Source organism: Neomonachus schauinslandi, chromosome 16 (assembly GCF_002201575.2).
Source record: "Neomonachus schauinslandi chromosome 16, ASM220157v2, whole genome shotgun sequence".
Taxonomy (NCBI): Eukaryota; Metazoa; Chordata; class Mammalia; order Carnivora; family Phocidae; genus Neomonachus; species Neomonachus schauinslandi.
The window spans coordinates 21248481-21273067 of NC_058418.1; the positions used below are offsets into that span (position 1 = coordinate 21248481).

Consider the following 24587-nt stretch of genomic DNA (forward strand, 5'->3'; position numbering starts at 1 on the left):
GCGCACACTGCCCGAGCCTCCGCAGGCCCCCAGGTCCTGGGCCAGGCAGCAGCTTGGGGCTCTCTCTAACGGGGAAACGGCACAGGCCACCCTGGGGTATGGAAGGAGGCACTCCTGCGGAGGAGAGTTGGTATTCTGACATCTCTGTGTGTGTAAGGAAAACTTCAAGATGAATTAGAACCCATGCTGATTTAGGCCAGGGGAGGGACTTCAGTGGACATCAGGGCAGGACCTCTGAACTAGGACCCCGTGTCCCCTGGGTCTGGGACAGTTGGGCCCAACACACAAGCAATGAATGGGTGAGGCTTCCCCCACCTCCCCAATCACTTTCTTTGAGAACTCACGGACATGGGATCCTAGTTCAGAGGTCCTGCCCTGATGTCCACTGAAGCCCCTCCCCTGGCCTGCCTGCCTTTATTCCTGGGAAAAACCCTGACCCAACTCCTGACCAGTGTCTGGTCAGACGGAGCAGGCCTTGCTGAGTGAAGTCAGCCTGGACTAGCTGGGTTCTGGGGTCACTGTGATGGGCGATGGGTCTGAGAGGGCAGGCCAGACCTCAAGTCCTGTCTCCCCCAGGAGGTGAAAGCACTTTGCTGGCTTTTCCCTCAGGCTCTCCTCTCGGCTCCTGTGATTTTAGGATTCTTATTTCTGTGTCTCCTTGGCAAAAATTTTCATTTATTTATTTTTTAATAGATAATTCCAGCCTGGTACTTAGAAGACTTAGAAGACTCTAGACAGTACAATGGAAAAGCAAGGCTTCCTCCACCATGAACTCCTGCCCCAGGCCCCTCCCCAGAGGCAGCCACTGTACCAATTTCTTGTGCATTCCTTACGTCAGTTTTTAAATAGTCTTTGAAAACCATTCACTTCCTTTTATTTGTCAGTGTTTATGGATGAAAGCTTAGAAGAATCCAGCAAAGGATAATGAAATCGCTACAAATTTTACCACCCAGAAAATCACTCTTAATACATTTAATACATTTCTTGCAAACCTTTTTTAATGCTATGTATGCACATTTCCAAAATATTTCCATTCTTACTGTTTAGACCTCTTTGATACTTTTACCAATTAACATTAAATAACATTTGTGTTTAATTTAAAATTCCTTGTAAATATGTGTATATATATGTATATATGTGTAAATATGTGTAATCATACTTAGCCTTATCCTTGGTGTGGTTTTCATTGCCCCAGTGAACAGTTTGTGTTAACATTCTGTTCATATTTTAGACTATGACAGATAGTATTTTGGATAGATACCTCAAAGTGAAATTGCTGGATTAAAATGTATGCAATATTTTTTAAGGTTTTATATTCAGTCAAAATTCCTTCTAGACAGTAAGTGTTGATATCACTCTCCCTGCAACAGTGTTTGGGGGTACACATCTCACTGCATCCTCACCAAGAAATAGGATGATAGTGTCTTAAACCTTTGTTGATTTGATGGGTGATTACCGACATCTTGTGTTGATTAGTTTTTCTTTGCTAGTGGGGGTGACAAGGCCGGGTCACCTCCTGGTGGCCATCTTCCCCGGTGGTGTTGAAAGCCCCCCGGACCCCCAGGGCTGATTCCCAGCAGAGGGTGAGGGGGCCCTGGCCTGAGCAGAGGGCTAGCTGTGGGCTGGCCCCCTGTGGCTGGCAGGGCAGTGGCTGGCTGGGCAGTGGCAGCGGGGTGGCCAGGAAACAGCAGGGGGCTGCCAGCAGGGCAAGGGGGCAAGCTGAGGAGGAAGCGTTGGTGGGGAGACCCAATAATTATAAAAAGAAACCATCTGTTCTGTGCCGGTTATTAACCTGCTTTGGGTGTTGACATGACAGCGCCAAGCAAGATTTTTTACAGGCAGATGGTGTATTTTTAGCTAGAATGAACTTTTTTATTTTTCTGTTTTTTTCAGATGTCTGGCTTGGAAGTAAACACGACTGGGGTGTGTTGCAATGCGGGGTTTGTCAGGGCGGGGGCTCCAGGTTTGGAAGGAAGCGATACTCCCCCCATTAGTTATTGAGAGGTGCCATCTAGTGGGCAAGTAGGCGCATCCTCTCTCTTTTTCCTCCCCGCCTTCCTGGGTCACCTGCCAGGCCAGGATGTGGCTCCACCAGAAAGCCCTTTTATGAGTTCCCCAGAGGACAGGGACTGGGATCTTCCTGAGGTTTTAATAAGCCATGAACAGAACATCAGCCATGTCTCCTGCAACCTTTTTTACAGATAAACCAGAATGTGTCTCAATCCTGAACAATCAACATACGGCAATTAAGAAATGCCAGGATTCGTCTACATCACACAGGGAAGGGGGACCGTCTTATGTGTTTTCTGTTTGTTGGAGGAGATAAATGGCTTCTTGGACCACTGTGATAACAGTGGGTCAGGAGGTGAAGCTCGGGCCTGGCCTGCTGACTTGCAGCCTTGGGAGGCTGTGGGTACCCCAAATGCTGACAAGCAGAGGGATCTGAAAAGTGTTTCTCTAAACTATCGAGATGGTGGCTGTTTCTTTAATTTGTGTGAGTTTTAAGGGAAGGACTGTACTCGTTTTCATCTGCAATTGAGCAAATGCCGGGATAACACCCAGGCAGTATCTGTTACCTAACAATTGGTAAAAATAAACAAAAATGCTCAAACCCATAACCGGTAGGGGCATAGGAAGACAACACACACACGGAGCACGCGCACGCACACACGGGGCACGCGCACGCACACACGGGGCACGCGCACGCACACACGGAGCACGCGCACGCGCGCACAGAGCCCCGGAGAACGTACGTGGTGATATCGTCTGCTGGGAGGGTGATTTGAAGAAAAAAAAGTCACAGGAACCATAAGATTGTAAATACTTTGCAGCCAGCACTTTTCACTTCAGGGAAGACATTACAATAAAATAATTCAAATGGAAGGAAGATGAGGATACTCCTAGCACTGCTGTTTACGGCAGCAGGAGAGAAGGGAGCCCGCCCAGTGCTGCGCAACAGGGACAGAGTCAGACGGCCTTTGTGGGCAATGTCATAGCCACTTTTGATAAGTAGCCAACAGGGATGGGTGTATGAAATTCAGCAGAACTGCTCCACACACATTATTTACCGTACAGCAATCTCACACGTACGTGCATGCGAGGGGGTATAATAAAGAGAAAGACCAGTTGTAACAGGTGCTGGTGACCTACGGGCTTCCCGGGCAACGAGATCGTGGCTCAGAGGAAGCAGTGCAGGCAGCCGAGAATCTCCAGGTGTGGGCATCTTCTGCCTGCGGCGAGTCCAGTGTTGAAAAATGTGCATTATTTACCTGTGCCTAAACCAAACGAGAACGAGCCTGGTCCCCAGCTCCCTGGGGCTGCCTCCCAGGGACTGTCCAAGGCCGCCTGCGCTGGGCTCCAGGCTGTGTCCTCACGAGGCTATGTCCTCACGAGCCTGCCCCGGGGCCCCTACCTCCTCTGAGGCATGGCCCCGCTGTAACACGCACTTGGAGGCTCATCCCCAGGTGGCGGCACAGACGTCCACGGACCGCGGCAGGAGGGCCTGCCATGCTGGGGGCTGTTTTGGATGTGGGGTCCTCCCTCTAGCATCTCTCCAACAGAATCCCAACGAGCCACAAATGTCAGCCACATATATAACTTTAGATTTTCTAATAACCACATTTTTAAAAACAAGAAACAGATGAAATTCATTTAATAATATAATTTAACCCAATATCCCAACATATTATCATTTCAGCATGTAGTTGATATAAACGGTTATTGAGATATTTTCCTTTTTTAAAAATATTAAGTCTTTGAACCTGGTTTTACACTTGCGGCACATCTCCATTCTGACTAGCCACGTGTCAATCCGCATGTGGCCAGTGGCTACCATATCAGACCTCATAACTCTGTAAGATACATGATAAAAAATGTAAAGATGGAAGATTTTTCTTTTCCACGTGGGTTGCCAGTGATGCGGACATGTCCCTGTAAGGGCCCGGAACCACTTTCTGTCCCTTCTCTGTTGTGAAGTTCAGCATCTGGGATTCTTGGAGGTCAAGAGCAGCTTGGATGGTGTTGTGGACTGGATTCTGTGTGCCCCAAACTCATATGCTGAAGCCCTAACCCCCAGTGTGATGGCATTTAGGGGTGGGGCCTTTGGGAGGTGATGAGGTTAGATGAGGCCAAGGTGGGGACCCCCAAGAAGGGATTAATGCCCTTATAAGAAGAAACACCAGAGACCTCACTCACTATCTCTCTGCCTTGTGAGGACACAGTGGGAGGACAGCTCTCTGCAAGCCAGAGCTCCCATCAGAACCCAACGCTGCTGGCAACCTCTTCTGGGGCTCCCAGCCTCCAGACTGTGAGCAATAAATGTCCATTGTTAAGTACAAGTCCATTGTTAGTTAAGTACCCAGTCTTTGGTACTTTGTTGTTGGCAGCCCAAGCCCCTGAGACAGATGGGGCATTGGGAGAGTTGAGAACTTACTGGTGACTCCCTCCCCACCCTCTCTAATTAGATTTAGGGGCAATGGCACTGTCTCCCTGTCTTGAGAGGACCAGCTGGCCTCTGCATGGCTAAAGACCTCCTCCTTGGAATGACCCTGACCATCGTCAGGAGAGGGCTGTTTGCCGCAGCCACTAAGAACAGGGCTTGTCCTTCTGCCCCAGCACAGACGGCCCTCAGAGGCCTTGGAGCCCTCCACTCTCCCCTCTGCACCTGTTTCAGTTTGTCATCGCTAAGCTCAGAGGGGGCTGCAATGTTGCTGGCAAGTATCCTGCATTTTCCCAGCCCACTTCCACTCCCGCTAACCTCTTCCTCCAGCTCCCCACCCTCATCCTCTGCTTCTCTGCAGTGCTGACTTGGTGCCTGTGTCACTGGGGAAAGGAGAGAAAGGTCACTGCGGACATCTGTGCCCATCTCTCCTCCTGGTACTACGCACTGACCTTGATCCTGACTTGTGCCAGCCCCTGCACTGGGCACCCCTCCCCCTCTGGAGGCCACTGCTCCAGTCATTCTCCTCCTTCCCCGTCATCACCAGTCCCAGCTCTGGGCAGCGTGTGACCCGGCAGCACGCACACTTGCGTCCTTTCTCCCATAGTAAAAAACAAGAAAAATTTTAACAAGTTATCGGGATAATTCCATGGGGAGTAATTGTCTTTTCAACAGATGGTTCTGGGACAGGTGTATAACCACATGCAAAAAAGTGAAGTTGGACAACCCCCTGTCTTAAACCATATAAAAAATTAACTCAAAATAGATCATTTCTTAGATGAAAACAAGGGAATAACTCTTTATGACCTTGTATGAAGCAATGTTTCTTAGATATGACATAAAAACACAAATGACCAAAAAAATAGATAAATGGGACTTCATCAAGATTAAAAACTTTTGTGCTTTGAAGGACACCATCAAGAAAGTGGGGGAAAAAAAAGGCAGGATGGGAGAAAATTACAAATCAGGTATCTGATAAGGGACTAGTATCAGAATATATAAAGAACTCTCACAGCTCAACAATAAAGAGACAATCCAGTTCAAAAATGGGCAAAGGATTTGCATAGATATTTCTCCAAAAATGATATTCAGATGGCCAATAAGCACATGAGAAGGTGCTCAACATCATTAGTCATCAAAACCACAATGAGATACCACTCTCCCCTACTCTGATGGCTAAAATAAAAAAGGCAATGACAAGTGTTGATGAGGTTGGGAAGAAGTTGGAACCCTTATACGTTGCTTGTGGGAACTTAAAAATGGTGCAGTTTGGCAGTTCCTCAAAATATTAAGCATAGAGTTACCATAAGACCGAGTGATTGCAGTCCTAGGTATATGCCTCAGAGAACTGAAAACATATCCAAACAAAACCCTGTATATGAATGTCCATTAGCAGCATGTTTTGTAACAGCCAAAAAGTGTTCACAACCTAGATGTCCATCATGTGATGAATGGATAAAGAAGATGTGGTCTATACATTGTATATAACATGCAAGGGGATATTATTCAGCAAAAAAAAAACGAATTATATATGGATACATGCTACAACATGGATGAACTTGGAAAGATGCTAAGTGGAAGAAGCCAGTCACAAAGGACCACATATTGCACGATTCCACTTGCATGAAATGTCAGAATAGGCAAACCAATAGAGACTGAAGGCAGATGGGTGGTCGTCAGGGGCTGGGAGAGGGGAGAACGGGCAGTGAGCTCTCATGGGTGTGGGGTTTCTCTCTGGGGTGGTGAAAATCCCCTGGAATTAGATAGTGGGATGGGTGCACAATCTTATGAATACACTAGCAAAACTGAATGGCGAACTTAAAAAGGCGGACGGATTTTATGGGATAAGAATTATATCCCAATAAAGCTGTTTAAAAAGCCATTCTTCCAGGGGCACCTGGGTAGCTCAGTGGATTAAGCCTTTGCATTTGGCTCAGGTCATGATCCCAAGGTCCTGGGATTGAGCCCAGTGGTGGCTCCCAGCTCAGTGGGGAGTCTGCTTCTCCTTCTGCCCCTCCACCCCTTCTCTTGCTCTCTCTCTCTTGCACTCTTTCTCAAATAAATAAAATCTTTTAAAAAAGAAAAGCGACTTTTCCATCTCTAGCCACTGGTCATTTCTCTCTTGCCCTTTGCAGTGAAATCCCTCAAATGACTTCGCCAGTTTGGCTCCCATTCTCCGGTGCTTTCTGGCAGGCCCCTGCTCCCACCACCCCACTAAATGGTCTCCGATCACGGTGGCCACCTTGTAGGCGACCACTGCACATGACGTCCACGTTACTGAACACGGGCTGGTTCTCGGTCCTCCTGCCGCCCAACCACCCACCGGGCAGCATCTGGCAGGCTTCTCCCTTATGCCCACCTCGGCTGCTGCACTGGCCGGGCCCCCCTCCCCCTGGCCGGCTGCTCCTCCTTCTCCACCTCTGCTGCTCCCACGTCGCCTCTCCCATGGGGCTCGGGTCCCACACGGTGCTTGTCAGCTCAGACTTCCCTCCTGGCCCTAGTCCCTCCCGCACAACCGCCTACTCGGTCTCCAGCTTTACACTCGGAAATTGAGCTCCTGGTACCCACACTCCCCTCTCAAAAACCACAACAAACCAGCAACCACCACAACACACCAGGCCCTGCTTCATCTCCCCTGCCTCTCAGTCATCTCCAGCTGTTCTCCCCCCGCTGCTCTGCCAGCCACACTGGCTCCTCCCAGCTCCATCACCAGGCTGGGGACGTCCCCACCCCAGGGCATTTGCACTTGTTGCTTCCTCTGCCTTGGCTGTTCTTCTCCCAGATATCTGCCTCCTTTCCTTCAGGGCTTGATTCAAGGTCACCTTTTCAGTGACGCCTTGCCTGGCCACTCGATCTGAAATTGTAGCCACCCAGCCCTCACCGTCCCCCTCTCTGCGTTGTTATCTGTAGCCCTCAGTCCTTGTAACATCCTCCATTATATACTTATTCCTACCCCACCCCCATGGAGAGGACCTACATCAAGAAGGGTGTTGAGATCATCTTTTCAGAAAACAAATCAACAGATGAATGGATAAAGAAGATGTGGTATATATACAATGGTATATTACTCAGCTATCAAAAAAATGAAATTGCCATTTACAACGATGTGGATGGAACTGGAGGGTATTATGCTAAGTGAAATAAGTCAATCAGAGAAAGACAATTATCATATGATCTCACTCATATGTGGAATTTAAGAAACAAAACAGGGATCATAGAGGAAGGGAGGGAAAAATAAAATAAGATGAAATCAGAGAGGAAGACAAACCATAAGAGACTCTTAACTCTGGGAAACAATCTGAGGGTTGAGGAAGGGGAGGAGGGTGGAGGGTTGGCGTAACTGGGTGATGGGCTTTAAGGAGGACAGGTGATGTAATAAGCACTGGGTGTTATATGCAACTGATGAATCGCTGAACTCTACCTCTGAAACTAATAATACACTATACGTTAATTAACTGAATTTAAATTAAATTAAATTAAATTACATTTTTAAAAAGGAAACAAATGGATAAAGGCACATCGAGGGAGCTGAGCTAACCAGGGGCAGGCATGAGTGTTTCCACAGTGCGCCCCTCTGGGTTGGGCATCTTCCTAGTGCTGGAAAAGACCCCAGAGATATGAGAGAGTATACTACCCTTTTCAGTTGTGTTTGTGATCTTTCTCTCTTCACTAGTGTGAGCTCCATGAGCGGAGGGCTCTTTGTCCACTTCACAGCTGTGGCCCCAGGGCTGTAGGTGCTCAGTAAACACTCAGGGAAGGAAGGAAGAAAATAAAGGCAGCGGGCAGGTTTTCTTGGGTTTCATTTTCCATCTCACCTGCATGCGGGGCAGGCCTAACACCCACACCACCTCGGTCTCCCACCCCCACTCCTCCCAGCGCTGGAGAAAAGGCCGCCTCCCGCCAGCCCAGTGAGGGGAGCTCCGGAGTCAGGCTGGTGTCTGAGCCCTCGTTCCAAGTGACCCTCCAGAGTCAAGGCAGTGAGACAGCCCTACGGTACCAGGTGCTGCTGAGGAGGGGAGCACCTGCAGCCTCATCTGCTGAGGCCGTGCAAACTGGTTTAACCACTGCAGGGCACTCTTGGGCAGCATCTGCTAAAGCCATATACGTGTATGTTCCGTGGCCCAGCAGTGACACCCCTAATCATGCTTCGTCCACCAAAGACATCTACGGGAATGGTCACAGCGGCTTTATCCATGCCAACTCCCAACTGGAAACAACCCAAATGCCTGTCCACAGTAGAGTGGACACACAGTTGTGGAGGGCTCACTCAATAGAATATTCCACCACTTGAAAAACACCAACTACAGATGCTCACGACGACATGGTTTGAACAAAGAAGTCTGAACAAAAAAATGCATACAATATGATTCTATTTATATGAAGTTAAAAAAAAAAACAAGGGAAAACTTTGGTGAACACCAGTCGCCCTTGGAGGCAGGACCTTGGTTATCTTGCCCCAGGAGGTGGCATATGCATGCACGCTTACGTGCACGCGCGTGTGTGTGTGCGCGCGTGTGTAAAGTCTCACTGACTTAAGATTTGTGCACTTTACTAGATGTAGGTTAGACCTCAATAAAAACCCCAAAGCCCCAGGGGGTGCCCCAGATGGCTGACTGCCCCCACTTATGAACTGTCACCCCATGCTAATTTCCTCCTCATACTGCTCTGAAGACTTACTGATTGTCCTAACTGCTTACTCCTTGACCTTTGTAGAGGAGATCAATGTGCAAAAGACCTTGGACGGAACAGTGGAGGACCTGGGTACTCTCAGGAAGCCCGTCCTTGCTGAGCTCAGTGTTTCTGCATCATTGTTGTCCTAACTTGATGAGGACTGGACGGGCTTTGTTTCCCAAATCGGGTTTGCATCTGAATTATGTTTGTTCCTCAGAGTTTTGACTCATGTGATAATCAGCTTGTGCCTGAGTGAGATGTCGCATTGTTTCTGACTTGAATAAAGGAAACAATCACTGTGTCCATTGTGCTTTTGAATGCTCTGTTTTCATATCTTGGAGCTGTTCATCACTGGGTGGGTTTCTCCCTAATTGAATTGAAATCTGCACAGTGTCTTGTGACAGCCTCGTTCTGGGATGAATGTAGGGCCCCCGATCCCTTTCCCGGGACCCTCCTGAGAGCCGGGCTGTGACCCCCTGCCACGTGACTCAGGACCACGCCTCTCTGCACAGGCGGGAGAAGTGCACGTGGACCCTCACAGCCCTCAGGACGTCCTCTCAGTCCTACCAAGTGTGCCGGTTGTTCCGACCGCGAGCCTGTGCTCATTTCTAGAGCCAGGATGTGGATGGCCCAGCTGCACCGAAGCCAGTGGCCAAAGCAAGGAGTGGGAGGAACACTCCCGTTCGTACCTTTATTCCACCCCGCCACGCACTACCACACTCACAACGCTCCGACACCGCACGTCGGGGGATCCCCCCACCAAGCGATTCTCTGCACACCAGCTCGGTGTCCTACAGTTCAGTTTGGTTCTGATGCTCTCTCCCCGATGTTAGTGCAGATGCCACAGACCAGACTGCCCCCAATTCAGACAGCAATCACAAGTCTCGGGGTGTCCCCTGTCCTTCTCACTGACCAGCTATAAATCAGGGTTCCTGTGATCCCCTCCTTGGGCTTGAGAATTTGCTAAAAGAGCTCACAGCACTCAGTGAAATACGTTGACTGGTTTATCACAGAGGTTAGGATAAAGGCTACAGATGAATGGCCAGATGAAGAGATGCGTAGGGCAAGGTATGTGGGAGGGCTGTGGAGCCTCCCCACCACCCCAGGGGCCACCCTCCCAGCACCTCCGCGTGTTCACCAACCCAAAAGCTCTCTGAACCCCGTACTTCTGGGGTTTTTATGGAACCTTCATCATGACTGATCATTAGCTCAGTTTCTGGTCCCCTTCTCCTTCTGGGAGAATGAGGGGTGGGATCGAAAGTTCCAAGCTTCTAATCACAGTTTGGTCTTTCTAGTGCCCACTAAGTTCTGCCTCATTAGGACACCAGGCACTCCTGTCACCCGGGAAATTCCCAGGTATTTGGGAGCTCTGTGCCAGGAATTGGAACTAGAGACCAACACTTTTTTTTTTTTCGGTATTATTTCATGCCAGGGTGTGAGTACCCGAAGGACGAACATACCCAGGTGAGCCACGGGTGCCCACCATGCCGTGAACCCCCTCCAGCAGCAGGAGTCAGGGAGCTGGGACTTGGCCTGTGTTTCAAGGTGAGGACATGAGTGCAGAACAGAAGGGCGTGGGGAGCCTGGGCCTGTCCTGGGGTGATGACTACACCCCGGCCCCCAGCCAGACTCCCTCTCACTGAGCCTTGACGCCACGCTCGTAGACCAGCTCTAGCTCAACCCTGGGGAAAGAGATTAGCTATAGCGGCCAGCTTGGCCCAAGGCTGAGAGGGTCCCTCTGTGTTCTGGGTGGGGGTGGGGACTCCAGGAGGCTTGGTTGGGATACAAAGGAAGGCATTTTGGCATTTTGAGAATGTTGACAATTTGCAACTGCATAAAGTTTCCTTCTGTACACACAAAGGAAAACTTGTGTGTGTGTGCCTGTGTGTGTGTGTGTGTGTGTATCTCTGTGTGTGTGTGGTTCCAGAATCCTGGAAGCCTGGGTTCCCACACCCGGGGTGTCGCTATGGGCAGCTAGGGGTCACGTGAAGCCCCACTGTGTGGGGAAACAGTGGGTGGCAGCAGCATGGACGACTGGCTCCCGGCACCCAGCTTCCCTCCCTCCCAGCTTGGGAGCTACTGTGAGCAGTACTGCTCTCCAGAAAGCCTGTTCTTTGGGGTCAGAACATCTGACAGGACCCCCTAAAGTAATACTCCAGCGATTGAAATTTCCCCTGGTTTTTGCCTAGAAATGTCTGGCTTGGTCTTCCCCCCAACCCCCTTCTCTTCCTCCCTGCCTGCCAGCCTTTCTGTTTTCAGCATTGGAACATTCCAGTCAGAGCTGGGCTCTGTGGTGGTGAGGGGAGCCAGCAGGAGATAGGACTCGGGGAAGACACGGGACAGGACTCTGGCACTGACCCTGATTCGTGAGTGTCAGGGGTGCACCTGCCCTGCGGGCCTTGGCTTCCCAGGCCAAACACTGAAAGAAATGGGGAGGAGCACCCGAGAGCCTCCTGGATGTTCACTCTCCCTTCCTGAGTGTGAGCCCCCGCCCTCACTCTCGATTCCTCCCTTCTAGACTGCTCCAAAAGCTAGTCTGAGGCTGTGACATGGGGAGTCTGGGAGGGCAAAGTAGGAGGCAGGCTGAGAGGGGCCGGAGGGGCGTGTGCACCCATGTGTGCACAGGGCTCACTGTCCTTTGGGATAAGGACTCTACCTCGTGGGGCCTGGCTCAGGCCCACCTCTGTGGTCTTGCCTGAACCACTCCCTCCAGGGCCCTATGGAAGCTCCTTCAGCGCCCCAGTGCTCCACAGGCTCTCCCAGTTTGGGCCTGGGTTACCTAGAAAGGCACAGGAGGGTGGGGGGACAGGCAAGGAATGGTCAGGAGACTCCCCAACGTCTGGCTCAAAGGCTAGGGGGCAGGTGCCAATGGAGCAGGACTAGCTGGTTAGGGGAAGCCAACGGGGTCAGTTTGGCTCTGAGGTCCCGTGACCCCAGCATGTTGCAGACAGCCCCCCTGCCCCCCCGGAGCTAGGGGAAGGCCCAAGGCCACCTTCCATGAAAGGCGTCTGTGGAAGCCGGCTGAGAGTTGTGGGGGCTGCAGGTGAATGATGACTGAGTGGCCCCCTACCCTCGAGCCGCCCAGACTCGAGGGCCCACTCAGGCACTTCATGAAGGACGGAGGCTGGGAGCCAGAGCTGGGGCTGCAGGTGCTCCGGGAGCACAGATGGGCTAGCCATGCTGCCCTGGGGCAACCAGGAAGGCTGCAGAGGGGAGGCGGCAGCAGACTGGGGTCCACAGGGAGGCCCAAAGTTCATGCACGAAGGCGGATGTTGGGTTCAGAGTCAGCAAGTAGCCCAGAGAAGCCAGGATCCAGCTCTGTTTGGCTCAGTGAGGCAGAATCCCTCCTCCGGCCTGTGGCCCTCGGCCCAAGTTCTGTCCTCTGGGCACAGGTCTCTCGCTGAGTCTGCTCAGGGCTAAGGCAGAGCACGCATGTGGAGGGTGTGGGCCCCTTCACAGCTGGAGCCTGCGTGCAGAGAGAGGCAGGGAGACAGTTGGCAAGCACTGAGGAGGGAGGCTTCGGGCAGCCCAGAGCCTGCTGCTGCCAGGTGTGAAAAGCCTCAGACTCGGAGGCGGCCTCTAGCCGGTCCACAGGCCTAGGGACGGTTACTTCCTGCAGGGTCAGGGGCAGGCCAGCGGAAGTGGTTGCCTTGGTTTGCGAGAGTGGCCTGAGAACCCCAGGATCCTGGCTGAGAACTGGGTCAGCCTTGCAGTCACTCCCCACCTGCCCGGTAGCAGGGCCCGGCAGGGGCCCTGACTTCCCCTGCAGCCTCTTCCTGGCTGAGTCCCCAAGAACAGGCTGGGGCCGGGCAGAGGCCAGGCCAGCTGACATCCGCTGAGGCCAACCTGGATGATGACCCCCTGCAAACAGGTCTGACATCACGTCTCCAGAAAGCTCTGCCTGGGAGTGGGGGATGGATGCTTCCTGTTCCTGCTGACAGGGCAGCAGTCAGTGTCTGGGGGACAGGGCTGCTCCCCAACGCTCCAGAAAGAGGCCAGGCCCATCAGTTCTCATCCAGCACCTTGACCGGAGGCTCCAGAGGTGAGGCTCAATGGCCATTTCATTATCATCCCTTCTGCCCCCAAGTCCCCAACTTCATTTCTTACTTGATTCATTTATTCAATCCACACGTGTTCAGTGTCAGGGGCAGGTGGGGATAGTGAACAAAAGACCCAGAGTCCCAGTCCTGGTGGAGACCACTGTCCTCTCTGATAAAGTTGTGCCTTCCTGGGGCTCAACCAAACATCACCTTCTCCAGGAAGCCCTCCCTGATCACACAACTATTCTGGGAGCTCTGGCCACTGGCTTTGTCTATCCCTCTCTCAGGACTCAGGCCACATCCCCTCCAGACTCAGGATGGCCTTGTGTAACCCGGCTCTGCCTTCCTGAGGCCGGTGGCCAGCTGGGTCTCAGTACGGGGCAGCCAGGTTCAGCATCAGCCTCAGTAACCTGCAGAGACGTCCCTCAGTATCCGAGTCCTGCAGGACCACTGCAGCCCTGCCCAGCGGTAGGTCAAACTCTCAAGGGAGGCCCCCTTGCCCTGAGGTCACCCTGAGACTTCACTTTCCACCTGGAGTGACTTCCGTCAGGGCTGATGCCACAGGGGCGCTTCCAGCAATGCTGAGGTGGTGGGTGCCCCTCAAATGCATGGGCCTGGTCCTCGGACCCTCCCCCGGCCCGTGTCCATCTCCATCTCCCAGGAGGAGGGGCAGGGCAGGGCAGACCCCTCCCAGGGCTGAAGGATCAGCCTCTGGCAGGAATACGGAGTCCAGGCACGGCTGGGAGGAAGGATTCCTGGGCTGTGGAAGGGAGCACTTGGCTGGCAGGACAGTGGGTTCCCGGTCCTTGCCAGGCCTTGTAAGCAAAGCCCCAGGAGAGAGTGAGGGCTGGGACATAGGCCCAGCAGACCCAGCCCTGCGGCCAGACCTCAAGCTTCATTCTGGGAAGAGGGAACATCGCAAAGAGCAGAAGCATTGATTGAGCCCTGAGAACTCCTGACCTCCTCCATGCGAGGGGGGCAGTGTGGTGGCCAAGGGCTGGGGTCCTCTATGTGGCTTCGACTAGGGGCAGCTCCAGAGCCTCGCAGGACCACACCTGCTGGGGAAGTAGGTGAGAGAAAGCAGAGCTCCCCGGCAGCCTGGCCGGCAGCCAGCCCCTTCTCGGAACAGCCTGGGGGGCAGCTGGAGGCAGGGCCTGGCCTGACCCATGACCCAAGCCAAGCTGACGAGGCTGTCTCTAAAGGAGACCAGACCTAAAGGAGTCAGAGATGGGGTCTCCTGAGGCAGCACCTTCCCTTCTTGGGCCCACATCTTCTTTTCTGGGAGGTCCTGCTTCCTCCCAACACATTCTCCTCTGGGCTTCAGTGGCCGGGGCGCTGACCATCACTGACCCCACACACTGGCCCAGGACAAATGTTCGGCCGAGGCATTTATCTTGCTTCCCGGTGCACCATCTGCTGTCATCCAGAACAGGGGAGGGGCCGGCCCTTTAGGAGGAGGTGGGGACAGCCACGGCTTGCCGTCCACCCCCCCCCACCGCAGGCAGATGTGGCCTTAGTGGAGCCTGGTTGCCCTCTCCGGGGTCCTAGGAGTTTGGGGTGGCTGTCAGGCCACTCTCTCTGCCTCAGCCATCTGCACAGAGCTGCCAGGCAAGCTCCGGAAAGCAAAGAGCAGACTTGCTGCCCTGTGGAAGGTTCCAGTGGCTCCTGGCTCATCTGAGCCGGCCCCACCACCTGTCTGGCCTCAGTCCAGCCATGCTGCTCCAGAGCACCTCTTCTCCTCAGGGCCTTTGCACCTGCCATTCCCTCTGTCTGGAGCGCCACCTCTCTAGCTGGCATTGCTCACTCTTTCTCACCATATGCGGGGAGCTCACCCCTGCGGAGTGCTGCCGTCCACCTGCCCACCACGTCACGCCTCAGTCCCTGCCCCTGTCACAGCACACCAGGACTGACACAACCCACCCCACGCCTGCCTGGCTCCTCCGCCAGAGGAGACACCTTAAGAGTGGGGACCTTGTGTGTCTCACCCACGGCTGTGTCCCCAGCACCTGGCATGGCACGGAGCAATGCGTCTGCATGAATGAAGGCCCCCCAAAGCTTGCTGCCACTCAAGCCCTGAGTCCTTGCAGGCCCTAATAGGTGGGGGTACTAGGGAAGCAGGCCTAAGGGTCCCGGGCTAAGGGCTGAGCCAGAAGCTGCCCAGCCCTGGTGAGGAGGGCAAGGCTCTCGGCCGCCTGCCCTGCATGCTTGGGGTCTTGTCTGTGCCCCTGTGGCAGGCCCCTGCAGAGAAGGCTGGCGGTGCCCAGCTGCAGGCAGTCCTCCTTCCTGTCCACATGAATGCTGCCCGGTGCTCCTACTCCCCCTTTACCAGGAAAGGGAGGCTCCAGGAGAGTGGGGCTGGGACCAGGAGGCCAGTGGTTGGAGCTGGGCACTCCCTGCCCCAGCCCTGGCCCTGGGGTGAAGGGATGGGGCTGCCTGGCCTGGCTGTGAGAGGGTATCTGATCTGTCTTCAGGAAGTTGCCCCTCATCCCATGACCTGTCCTGCCCTGAGCCCTCTGCCCAGGCAGAACCAGCCTAGACCAGTTTGTGTGGCTCAGGGAGGCCAAGGGCTTGAAAACCAACAAGTTGTTCTCGGAAGCACCTCTGACCCTCCCCGCCTGCCTCCCTCTGCCTGTGCAGGAAGGCCACAGGCAGGCCCGGGTGTCTGGCACTTTACCGCTTCTACCCTCCCTCACAGGGGTGGCTCCCCGTCAACAGCGGGCTGGAGCCTGGATGCCCCTGGGAGCCAGTGACCAGCTGAACCGGATGTAGTACTCTAGCCAGACCCTCAGGGTTCTATCTGCACAGGAGGACTTGAGAACTGGCCAGAGGGCGATTTTCCCCCCAAGGCCTGGAGCCCTGATGAAGGGGTTTTAGGCAGAGGGTCATGTGGGCTAGGGGAGGCTTTCCTGGTCCCAGAGTCACTACTTCTAGCTGACAGTGACCTCCCCCTCCACCACAGTGGGCTCTGGCCAAGGTCAGCCAGGCAACAGGGAAAGACCAGAGCAGAAGCAAATCAGGAGATCGTGTTGCCATGTGCAGACTGTGTCACGCTGGGCCATGGGCAGAGCACCCAGGTGGACGGGGCCATGTCCGCAGGAAGCAGCCCAGGGGTGGCATGAATGTCTGACCCCACTGTGCTGCCAATGTTCCCAGGACACCCAGCATGGGGGACGGTTGTGGACAGATGCCACCTCGCATGGTTTGAGCCCCTGATGAGCTGTGTCTGAAGCAAGTCATTCCTGAACTTTTTGACCACATGAGTTAATAAACGTTCTTTTTATTGTTAAATCAGTCTGGGTAGGGTTTCTGTCACTTGCAATGAAGGGTCCTAACAGAAAACACCGCTTTCCCCAGCCACAGGGAGAGACGAGGACAGGACCAAGGGGCATCAGACACCTGGACATCTGGAGTGAGGGGAGATGGGGCCAGGGGCCCGGGCACGTGCCCTGGACCCCGGGGAGCCAGGCTGCAGTCCCACGCCTGGCAGGCACCCACGGCACGGCAGACTCTAGTCTGGCTCAAGGTGAGCTCACATGCCTGGCCTGAGAAGGCCCAGCCAGCCAGGCAGGTGGGCGTCAGCAAGGTGCCTGGGCAGACCTGGTTTCCAGCCCTCCCAGTCTTCCCTGGGGGTGTGCTTGTCTGGGGGGCAGGTGCTGGGTGCACGGCCTCAGGGGACCTCACTCCAGTCCTATCTGCCCTCTGGTCCTGAAAGGTGCCTGGGGTTGTCTAGCTCAAGTCATCATCTGGGACCACAGCTCTTAGGTCTGAGAAAAGGCATTTATTTGTTCCTAAGAGGCCCAAGTGTTTTGAGTTCGCTAAGTGGACAGAGAATTACCTGACGTGGAAAAGAAGGATGCCAATGGCCAGCACAAAGGCACTGGGGTCTGGAGAGAAAGAGCCGTTGGCACTGCGCCTGCCCCCCGTGGGGCAGGGTCCTGGGGGCGGGGTGCAGCGCGGGAGCTGTGCTCTCTCAGGGCCCGGCGATGGAGTCTGCCCGGATGCAGGAGGGACCGGGAGCCTCTCCCGCACAGCCGCAGATCCCGGTCAGCTGTGGAAGGCCGACCAGGAGGCGCCCGAGGCGTAGAACTCCACACGGCTGGGCCAGTCGCCGGCGCCACTGCCCTCCTTGTCCTCGTCAGAGTCCTCCTCGTCCCCGCTGGACGCTCCGCAGCCCGCCCCGGCCGCGTGGGCCGGCTGCCCGGGGGCCCCCGCGCACGGCTCGTCCTCCTCCCGCTTGCGGGCGGCCAGCTGGCGGTAGCAGAGGCTGCAGACGCGCAGGGGCTTGGGCGACAGGCGCGGCAGGAGGAAGCGCTCCCGGGAGCACTCGGCACAGACCACGAAGCCGCACTTGCGGCAGTGGTGACGCCGCGTGAGGGCCGAGAAGCGCGTCTGCGTGCAGCGCATGCAGATGTCCGTGGCCTTGTCGGGGATCCAGGGCGCCGCGTGCTCCGTGCTGGGCTGGCGGCCGGTGGCCAGCAGCTGCCGCCGCACACACTCCTCGATGTGGCTGATCCACTCCTGGCGCTCCGTGCTGGAGGCGGCTGACACCACGAAGGACTTCTTGGCCGTGCGGATCATCCAGCGGTTCTTGGCCCGCGCGGTCTCGGGCAGCGGCTCGAGCGTCACCTCCTCCAGCGGGATGATGTGCTGGCTGCGGTACTTGCGCTTGTGGAGCACGATGCTGCCGTACACCAGGATGTCGTTGAAGAGGAAGAAGATGCGCGGCTTGGCCTTCTTGCGGCACTCCTTGGTCAGCACGCCCTCGCCCAGCAGCACGCGGCCTGGCAGGGCCAGCGGCTGCCCCGACGCCCCGAAGCAGCTCTCGACGGCCGCGATGCGCTGGCTGTTGATCTCCGTGTTGGCCAGGTAATCCACCATGTTCTCCGGCAGCCTGGCTGTGGGAGGGGCGGCAGGTGAGGGAGGCGGCAAGCTGCCGGGCAGAGCTGGGGGGCCGGGACCCCACGGCCCGCACGCCCCAGCCAGATAGGCCACCACAGGGCCCAGACGGCCAGCCAGCCGCACAAACTCGCTGCCCCAGAAGCCAGAGCCAACTCTTAGACAAGGAGCTGCCCAGACATGAAGGGGCGGTCCCCAGTGAGGGGCACGTGGAAGCCAGCCGGGGACGGGGAGGCAGCAGTGAAGATGTGTGGCTGAGCCGGCCACCACTGTGGCCAGTGGGGGCTCAACTCCCTGGGGAGCCTTGGGAGCCAGGAGAGAACGTGCCTCAATGCTGTCCACCCCAAGGGGCAAGGATACTGAGCCCCAACTCCCATCAGGGGCTCCCAGGAGCACCAGAGAGACCTGGCACATTGGGCCTGCTCCAGGTGGAAGGGACAGCGAGCTCCAGGCACCAGGTGTCTGCAAACCTAACCCATCACGGACTCCGCCATCCACCAAGCCAAACCATCACAGACCTGCGGCCCGCTCCCTCGGCCCGTGGCTCAGTGGTCACCACTGCCTGCATCACAGGTACCACGTGCTGACTGCTTCCTCCATGTCGAGCATGACTATCTTATTTAGTCCCCACAGCAACCCAAGGAGGTAGAATCCCCCAGTGACAGGGGGAAACTGAGGCTCTGTAGGTAGGGGGCCCAGAGCTTGTTTCCCAGGAGACAGTGCCATCCTCCACGGAGTGTGAGGCCCACTCTGTCCTCCTCTGCCAAGCACGAAATGTCAGTGGCCCAGATCTCATCCAGCCCCCCCTCCCTGTTCTGTCCACACACACTGCCTTTGACCTCCGGACTCATGGCATTGAAGACCACCCAAATCCTGCTGACTCCCCAGGTCAAGCCTCCAGCCGTGGCTTCTCTCCTGCGCTGTTAAGCATGGACGTCCAACTGCCCATGCGATTTCCAACTTGCTCCTCTAAGAAGGTCCTCAAATTCAACATGCCTAACACAAACCCAGCTTTTCCCTCCAGTTCTTCTTTTCCATAAACAAAACCACCATTCACCCATTTGTTCAAGCCCCAAATCTAGGACTCATCCTTGAGCCTCCTCTTTCCTGTACCCCCAACGGTCACCTCGTGAGCAAGCTCCACCATTTTTCTCTCTCACCACTGGCCAGAGTTTGCCCACCTCTCACCACACAGCTACACGGCTGAATCCACAGTAAGGCGCCATCATGTCTTGCCTGAACTAGGCTGTGCCATGCTGGCTCCCTCCTGTGACTAGGCCCTCAGTCCTCATCTCCCTTCAGAAAGGGTCTCTGACAACCCCATCTCAAGTACAGGGTTGGCAAACTCTGGCCTGAGGGTCAAATCTGGCCCACAGCCTGTTTTTGTAAATAAAGTTTTATTGGAACATGGCCACACTCGTTCACTGAAAATTGTCTGTGGCTGTTTTTACGCTGCAATGGCAGAGATGACTAGTGGTGACAGACACCACGGGCTGTAAAGCCTAAAGTATGTACTACGTGGCCCTTTACAGAAAAAGTTTATTGACCCTTTCTCTGAGATGTTACCTTATTTTGGTTTTTCTTCCCAGGACTTATCAGGACCTAATATTTTCTTATCTATTACTTGCTTACATGTTTTCTATTTCCCTTTCTGGGTTCTAAACTCCATGAGAGCAGGAGCCTTGTCTTGTTCACTATAGTATCCCCAGTGCTTGGAACGGTGTCGAGCACACAGTAGGTGTTTTGGCCCTACTGTGAAGTGAATGAAGGAACCTTTCCAAAGCTCCCTGAGGGCCCCCCATGCAAAGAGTCTGCCTTACTTCCGAGAAAGAAGCAGGTGACAGCTGACCTCACGGCCACGGCCATGTGCACACAGGCACACACAGCATGACCCTGGCCAAGCCGATCACTCTCGTGGTATTTCTGGGTCACCACACTGCAGTTCTATAAGTCAGACCACTTGTGGGAAGCCAGAGCGGGGCCCAGTGTGGGGGCTGGATGCATTGCACAAGCCAGGTGCTCAGTCCCCTGAGTCACATACCGCTTGCCCCCCTCAGACCACAAAGCATCCTGAGAGATGCTGCCCACACCACCTTATGTAAGAACCACTGTTTTTAGGTTGCTAATCTTGGCTGTGTGTTGCAGACCTCACTGATTACTGGTGACAGCCCTGGGCTGTCCTGCTAGGACCAATCACTGGGTCCCTGCTGTGGACAATCTGGCAAAATTCCAGAGGCCACCCCCCTCCCCGCCACCGGCTGGGCTGAGTGCTGGCTAAGGGCTCCACTGGAGGAGCTCAGAACGCAGCCGAGGGAGACCCCCAAGAGCCGTGAGTTCAAGACCTGTGGCGGAGACAACAGAGATGCCTAGCGGTGGGGGAACAGGTCCCACAGCCAGGCCACTCACACGCAGGAAGACCTCCGGCAGCTACTGCGACTCACCCAATCCATGCGGGTCAACGTGGAGTGACAACAGACATCAGACACTGAGTGGAAAAAGCAACCTGCCAAATGAGAAGTGACAGCTTATGTGTAGATATTACAAAATGGTGCAAAAGTGTTCAAGAACTAGATATTCGAATGAAGATGGAGAAGATGGAACTTTACATGCATGAAGGTGGCTACTATTAAAAAAACAAAAACAAAAACAAAAAAACTTAAAAAACCCAGGCAATAATAAGTGTTGGCAAAGACGTGAGGTTGAAATGCTGGCGCGCTGTTGGGGGAAATGTTAATCGGTGTAGCACTAAGGAAAAGAATATGGGGGCTCCCCGAGAGATCAAAAATAGAAATACCATCTGACCCAGCACTTCCATTCCTGGGTATCTCCCCACCAGACAGAAAGCAGGGTCTCAAAGTGGTATCGTACACCCACATTCATGGCAGCATTATTCACGGTAGCCGGGAGGTGGAAGGAACCCAAATGTCCATCGACGGCTGAACGGCTGAACAGAATGTGCAACAGAAAATTATTCAGCCATAAAAGGAAGGAAATTCTGACCCCTGCTACCATGTGGATGAACCCTGAAGACATTTATGCTCCGTGAAATAAGCCGGTCACAAAGCAACAAATACAGTACGGTTCCACTCCCACGCAGCATTGCAAGTAGTCAAATGCATAGAGACAGAAAGTAGAAAGGTGGTTGCCCAGGTTGGGGGGCAGCGGGAGGAAGGAGAGCTGTTATTTGATGGGTACAGAGCTTCAGTTTTGCAAGATGAAAAGAATTCTGGAGATGTTTCACAACAATGGAAATATACTTAATACCACTGAACTATACACTTAAAAAGGGTTATTAAGACAGGTTAAAAACAAATGATGGACCCAAATCAAAGTCAGGTGAAAGTGGCCTGGAGAAAGGGTACCTGGATATAACAGCAATGGGGGGGGGGGGGATCAAGTAGGACTTCACCTTTATCTATAATATTCTTTCTTTTATTTAAAAAAGTAGCAGCAACGTGATAAAATCACAATACCAGTCAGTTCCGGGAAGTAGGGACGTGAGCTTCTTTTTCTTTCTCTCTGTCTAAGTATAAGGTCCTAGAAAAGACAAGAGTCACAGGACAGAGTTTGCACCCAGAGCCCTGAGCTCTCCTGGCTGGGAGCTCCACCCCGCGGGGCTCGAAGCAGGTCACCTGGCGGGGCCCCCTCTAGTCCAGGGACACAGGTGATGCCAGGAGGGAGTCCTGACGAAGGACGTCACTTGCTCCCGCCGAGCTCACCTGTGTGTCACCCAATCTTGCTGCTACAGACCAAGGCTTAACACATTTGGTAGCTGAGGCAGACAGACTAGGTGCCGAGACGGAAGAGAGCAGATGGCCCCCATCTGGCCCTGGGGGGTTTGGTGAGCTCTAGAAGCCAGCTTGCCCAGGTCCCCCTCTGACCGGACGCTACCCAGGTGGGCAGGCAGTGCCCAGGGATGGGAGCGGTTTAGGCAAGAGAGGGCCTACAACACTGTCTCCTTGTCCCTGGTAGGGGGTACCAGGATGCCCCACGCAAGACCCCCTTGCTGTCTGGCCCCAGCTAATGGTTTTCAGACCCTTTCCAGGCCCTAGTCACCCCTGTCCAGTTGCTGGCAGCAATATGTGGCCCAGGAAGGGTGGGGTATTTGTGAAAGGGGTCTGGGCTCTGAACTGATCCCACGCACCGACTGGGGTATCCAGAAGGCCCTCATGCCCCTCTCCTCCATGAGCCTATAGTGGGTCCCAGACTGGGAGAGGGCTGGGCCAACAACATTCTTCTGGGGTTCCCTCCAAGTCTGCCCACCCTTCCCACAACCATAACTTCACACCGGGTTTGACATGGTCTGGAGATTCTTCTTGGTAAATATGGCATCCTTCACCCAAGCAGATGGGGAATCCTCCTTTTTACTGTTCTCACCAAAGAAGTGAACCTCCCTCCTTTAGGGCAGGGGAGGAGAGAGCTGACCCATGCCTCTTGGGGCCAGCCTGCCTCAGGACAGCCTCCGGCCTTGGGATAGTGCATGTGCGACCTCGGTGTGGTACCCAGCACCCGGGGTGCTGACAGAGGGTGGACGCTTCTGAAGGGTTAGTATCTGGCAGCAGGGAAATGAACAGAGCTGCTTTTGAGAGGAGGGCTTGGGAGGCTGCCAGGCTCCTGGGCTGGCCCTCCTGAACACAAGTGATCCCTCCACCTGAGGGGGCTGAAGGTGCTCGGTGAACACTGGGGTCTGGGGGCCCATGCCGGAAGTGTCGGTGGATGGCTGGGGTTCTGTGCATGACAGCTGAGGTGTCACACGTGATCTACACCGGGGCTGGCCAATTCACATCAAGTCTGACCCGGTGCCCGCTCTAAATCCAATTCACTGAAACACGGCAACAGAGATTGGCTTGCAAAGCCTAAAACATTTACCATTTGGCCCCTTACAGGAAAAGTTTGCAGACCCCTCATCTATGCCTGATCTATTCCACCCCAGGCTGTTAGAGGCATAACGCACCTACTCTGGGGATGCACCTGACACAGGGCTGTGTCCTGACGGAACTTGTTCTCTCCTCTCCTCCACTCAGAAACAGTCTGTGTGATTTGAGAGAGAAGTCTGGGGCCCCACCCTGGGAACCCTGGAAAGCAGGACCTAGGAGGGGCACCCAGGTCCACCCTTCTGTGAAAGCTACAGTTGGGGACACCGCTTATCAGAGAAGGAGGTACCTGGCCAAGATCACAGAGGCGGGGAGTCAGGACGCTGGCCCCTTGTACTGTCCTTTGGCTTCTTCTGACTGGGGCCAGGCTGATTCACTGCCGCCCTTCCTTCCCTCCAGCCCCAACCAGGCCCACGGTGCTCCCACGTCTGCTGGATTTCACCTTCCAAATGTGTACCGTAAGTCCTACCATGTGCCAGACACAGTCCTACTGTGCTTGGCACCACGTGACAGACAGCAAAGAAATAGGGACCAGGCCCTTTAGTAACAGACTCCCTGGTGGGACAGTCAGACTAGTAAGTAAATCAAAAAGGTAATTTCTGACTGTGCGTGCTAAGAGCTGTGAAGCAAATGGCTGATCTGCCTGGCAGAGCTGGGGCGGGGGTGGGGGTCAGGCAAGGCCTGGTGAGGAAGTAACCTTGCACCAGCCTTAACACTGTGAAAGAGCCAGTCATGCAAAGGCCGGAGGAAAGAATGTTCTGGGCCTTGGGAACAGCTCAAGGATCTGACCTGTGGAGGTCACAGAGGAAGGAGTGAGGGGTAAGAGGTAAGGTCAAAGGGGCCAGCAGAGGCCAGTCTTGAAGGTCCAGAGGCCAAATAAGGATCTGAGGTTTTCTCCAAGTACACTGAGGAGAGTGCCAGATCCAAGTGTCCTTTCCTTCCAGAGGGGCTTCCCCTCAGCCTTGTCTAACCCTGTGTTTCCCGGAGGCCCTTCTCCAAAAAAAAAAAAAAAAAAAAAAATAGTACTAAGGAAAATAAACCAAAGGTGCTATTAACTAGGAGCTTACAGCTCACCAGCTACAACTGTAAGCACATTATAAGTAGTCTCTCACTTAATCCTCACGAAAGCCCCATGGGGGAAAGTACCACCCCCATCATCAAAATTATTGCCCAAGGGCCCGGTCGAGTGATGGGGGAGCCCAGCTCCAAGAAGGCTGTTCTTGACCAAAGACAGAATCAGAAATCCTCAAGTCCAGAGGGCAGGGTCCCTCTACAAATGCCTGATCCCCTGCCCCACCTCCCCAACCCCATACCAGCCCAGGGATCCCTTGGGCTGGCCTGGGCAGGTCCCTTAGCTCAGCTGGGCTGCCTCACCTCCTGTCTTGGCAGCCCTGAGGGCTGACGTGTGCAGGGACACAGGCCTAAGTCAGAGTCATCTCTCGGCCTGCACAGACCCCAGTGGAAATTATGTGCCCAGGAATAGCCCAGTACTAAGTGGAAACTCTGTGCCAAGAATGACCCCAGCAATGATCCGCCCTCCCCACTGGCTTTTCACCCTCTGGGGTGAGATAAGAGCTTTGTTCAAATTGCAAACCAACATTTTCCTTGCACTGTGGAGATCAAATTTCAGAGTGCCTCCGAACTTTGGAACCTTCCGGAACCTTTGGA

General features: G+C 54.3%; 1 protein-coding gene across 1 annotated transcript in view; it reads right to left on the minus strand.

Moving 5' to 3' along the window:
* Positions 1 to 16914: 16914 nt before the first annotated feature.
* The window catches only part of PLEKHF1 (pleckstrin homology and FYVE domain containing 1), a 13421-nt gene continuing 5748 nt past the window's right edge, over positions 16915 to 24587 (minus strand). Inside the window, exon 2 of the mRNA XM_021701078.2 lies at positions 16915 to 18044. Coding sequence (XP_021556753.1) covers positions 17194 to 18027 — 834 coding nt within the window. The 5' untranslated portion in view covers positions 18028 to 18044 and the 3' untranslated portion in view covers positions 16915 to 17193. The remainder of the gene's footprint in view (positions 18045 to 24587) is intronic.